Source organism: Sinocyclocheilus rhinocerous, unplaced genomic scaffold (assembly GCF_001515625.1).
Source record: "Sinocyclocheilus rhinocerous isolate Xijiao unplaced genomic scaffold, SAMN03320098_v1.1 scaffold1092, whole genome shotgun sequence".
Lineage (NCBI taxonomy): Eukaryota > Metazoa > Chordata > Actinopteri > Cypriniformes > Cyprinidae > Sinocyclocheilus > Sinocyclocheilus rhinocerous.
The window spans coordinates 14,639-17,614 of record NW_015623456.1 but is presented as its reverse complement, the minus strand read 5'-3'; the positions used below and the strand labels follow the sequence as shown (position 1 = coordinate 17,614).

Sequence of the window (2,976 nt, the reverse complement as noted above, 5' to 3'; positions counted from 1 at the left end):
TGTGACGACCCCGGGCTGGACTCCGCTTCGTCCACGGTGAAAGCCGATCCGGCGATCCACAGCGTGATGTTGATGTATTTCCTCATCGACCTGCACGGATCAGCTCTATGCATGACGAAGCGGATATCGTCCTCTTTTGGAAGGCCAAACAAAGTAGTTTCACTTTCACAACGAAACACACAGCGTCTTCACGACTTGGCGGCAGCAACAATACTACAGCGAGAATAAAAGTTACGCCTTCTTTCTTTGCATGAACATTTGGGCGGCGTTATGAAAATCTTCCCACATCGTGACGTAGACATGTGGGGGCGTGTTAGAACGAGCCGTTTTAGGTAGGCGTGGTTGACTCTTAACTTTTATAAAGAATTTCTCTTTGGATTTGAGACTTTAGTCTTTGCAACTTTACAGATCTTCTTTATGCACCAAGAACTTGTAACACTTCAAAGAGAAAGGAAAAATTGAAATCGCATCATATGACCCCTTTAAATATTAATGTTTCTAGCAATGTAAATATAGTTTTGTCAGAAGTATCTATAGGAAAAAGTTATCTTTTTTATTAGGCTTGCATGTTTAATCCCTCCTCCTCCTACATTGTTCTGTTCAGTTTTAACCAGCTGTGCCTCCCAACATATGACTCCTATGAGGAGCTCCACAAGCTACTGAAGCTGGCCATCAGTGAGGGGAGTGAGGGCTTTGGGATGCTTTGAACATCAGTCCAGCTCAGGCAGAAACGGTTATCTCCAAACCTCCTTTTTTCATGAACATAATCACCCCAGTGTACTTTACAGTGTACTGTAAAGGAAGGACTTTGATCACAAGATGCCTCTGGATTCAGGATTCAGTAGTTATGTACATATGTATTTAAAGACTGTTCTACAAGATGAAAATGAGAAGAAAAGCAATTTTTCTCTTTTTGATAGTTGCCTCTCTTTCTATATGTGAGTGCAGACAATTAAATGGCCTACATAAATATTGCATTTGACATAAAGAGAATGTTTTTTTATGGAACTTAGTAGACTAAGGGATGTTGGGAATGACTGCATACCCTCTACACTTGGGCCTTAACTGATCAGGGAAGGTTGTGTATATAACTGTGCTATTTTATTGTATGCTTTATTTATAGTGTGTGTACATTTTCCCTGTAATGTTCATTTGATATTTATGAAAAAGGGACATTATAATGTTACTGTCTTTTTTTTCTTCTTTCATCTTTTGGGATTTCATGAATTATAAAATTGCTTTTCTCAGAGATGTTCATAGTGTTTCAGTTTCAACTGTTTTGGGAACAGGCATTCCAGAAACTGTTAAATGTTTGTTTCAGGTTTCAGATAGCTGACTTGCAGGTTTATCAGATATGCTCTTTGCTCCCTTCCTGAGCTACTTACTTTTCATTTTGATAAATAATTATTACTGAGCATACGTAGAAAACTAGTAATTATCAAATTTAGGTTAGGATGTCCATTAAAAAAAAAAAAGTAGCTAGTTCTAAAATATTATTACAAAGACTCAAGATCCTACCACAAAACTACTCTTATTCTGAAATCTTTGAGTAACATCTATGCATCATACCAAACTAGTCCCCAAACAACAAATAACACTGGCTTTTGCTTGATTTGTACATAACTGATGCTGTTTAAATTATTTTGTTGTTTTAATGCCACTACAAAATTAAAGTCTGTGAGGCAAAAAAATCATAATGCACAATGGCTGACTGTTGAAGAACAATAGTGAACTGTTTTCCACTGTATAGAGCCTGTAGCAATATTCTAGGAGGTCACATGCAAATCTGGAGTGTCCTTTTATGACCACCACAAACCATTTGCAGGGACACAAAATGCTAAAACGTGACTACCTTGATGTTACACTGTGCTCTTCTCTCTTTCTCTCTCTCTCTCTCTCTCTCTCTCTATATATATATACACACACACACACACTCACATATTCTTTTTCCATGAAGATATTCTCTTTGGTTTCCTAATTTCTGTGCAGATGGCAACAGTTGATATTTTATTTATGCAACACAATAAAAAAGCATTATTAAGTTATTTATTTATGAATTGTAAATGTCAGTAAAAAATGTGGAGTGGTAATCTAAAACATAATGTTATGGATTAGCTTCACTACAAGGTAAAATTCCAAATTTAGTCCAGCATTAAGAAAGGCACTATATCAGTAGCCAGAAACAAGGCTCTGGGTGAACTAAGGAGGAAAATGAACTGAAGTACAATAAAGAGACATATATACCATTAACAATCATTGCATTTTTGTCTTATATAGCTCTATATTCAGCCTGGTGTCTCTTTATGACTAAACTACACAATTTAACGTCTCTTTATGTATGTGTGTGTGTGTGTATATATATATATATATATATACATACAGTTGTGCTCAAAATTATTCATACCCTTGGTAAATATGAACAAAGAAGTCTGTGAAAATTAATCCGTATCATCAATCCTTTAGATATTTTATTTTAAAAAAATTTACTAAAATCTAACCTTTCATTGGAGAATAAGAATTTAAAATGGGAGAGAAATCTCATTATGAAATAAATGTTTTTCTGTAATACACATTGGTCACAATTAATCATACCCTTTTATCCAATACATTTTGCAACCTCCTTTTGCCAAGAGAACAGCTTCTTCTTGCCAAGAGTCTTCACCTATAATGCCTGAAGAGTTTACTTTAGAGAACAACTGACAGGAGATCAGAGACCATTCCTTCATACAGAATCTCTCCAGACCCTTCAGATTTCCAGCTGCATGTTGATGCTTCTCCTCTTCAGTTCACCACACTCATTTTCTATAGGGTTCAGCTCAGGGAACTTGTTTGCTGCTAAAAAGCTAATTTTTTTAGTTTCATCTGACCATTGAACCCAGTCCCGTTTAAAGTTCCAGTCGTGTCTAGCAAATAAATATGCTGGAGTTTGTTTTTGGATAAGAGAATTTTCTTTTCTAGGTTTTTCTTAAATCCCCC

At 35.9% G+C, this 2,976-nt stretch overlaps 1 protein-coding gene across 5 annotated transcripts in view; it reads left to right on the top strand.

Annotated features, from left to right (window-relative positions):
- Positions 1-2,263, top strand: part of LOC107744492 (apoptosis-resistant E3 ubiquitin protein ligase 1-like) — a 73,457-nt gene extending 71,194 nt beyond the window's left edge. For all 5 annotated transcript variants that reach the window (XM_016558449.1, XM_016558367.1, XM_016558206.1 and 2 more), the window contains one exon: positions 605-2,263. In XM_016558449.1, coding sequence (XP_016413935.1) covers positions 605-707 — 103 coding nt within the window. In that variant the 3' untranslated portion in view covers positions 708-2,263. The remainder of the gene's footprint in view (positions 1-604) is intronic.
- The last annotated feature ends 713 nt before the right edge of the window (positions 2,264-2,976 follow it).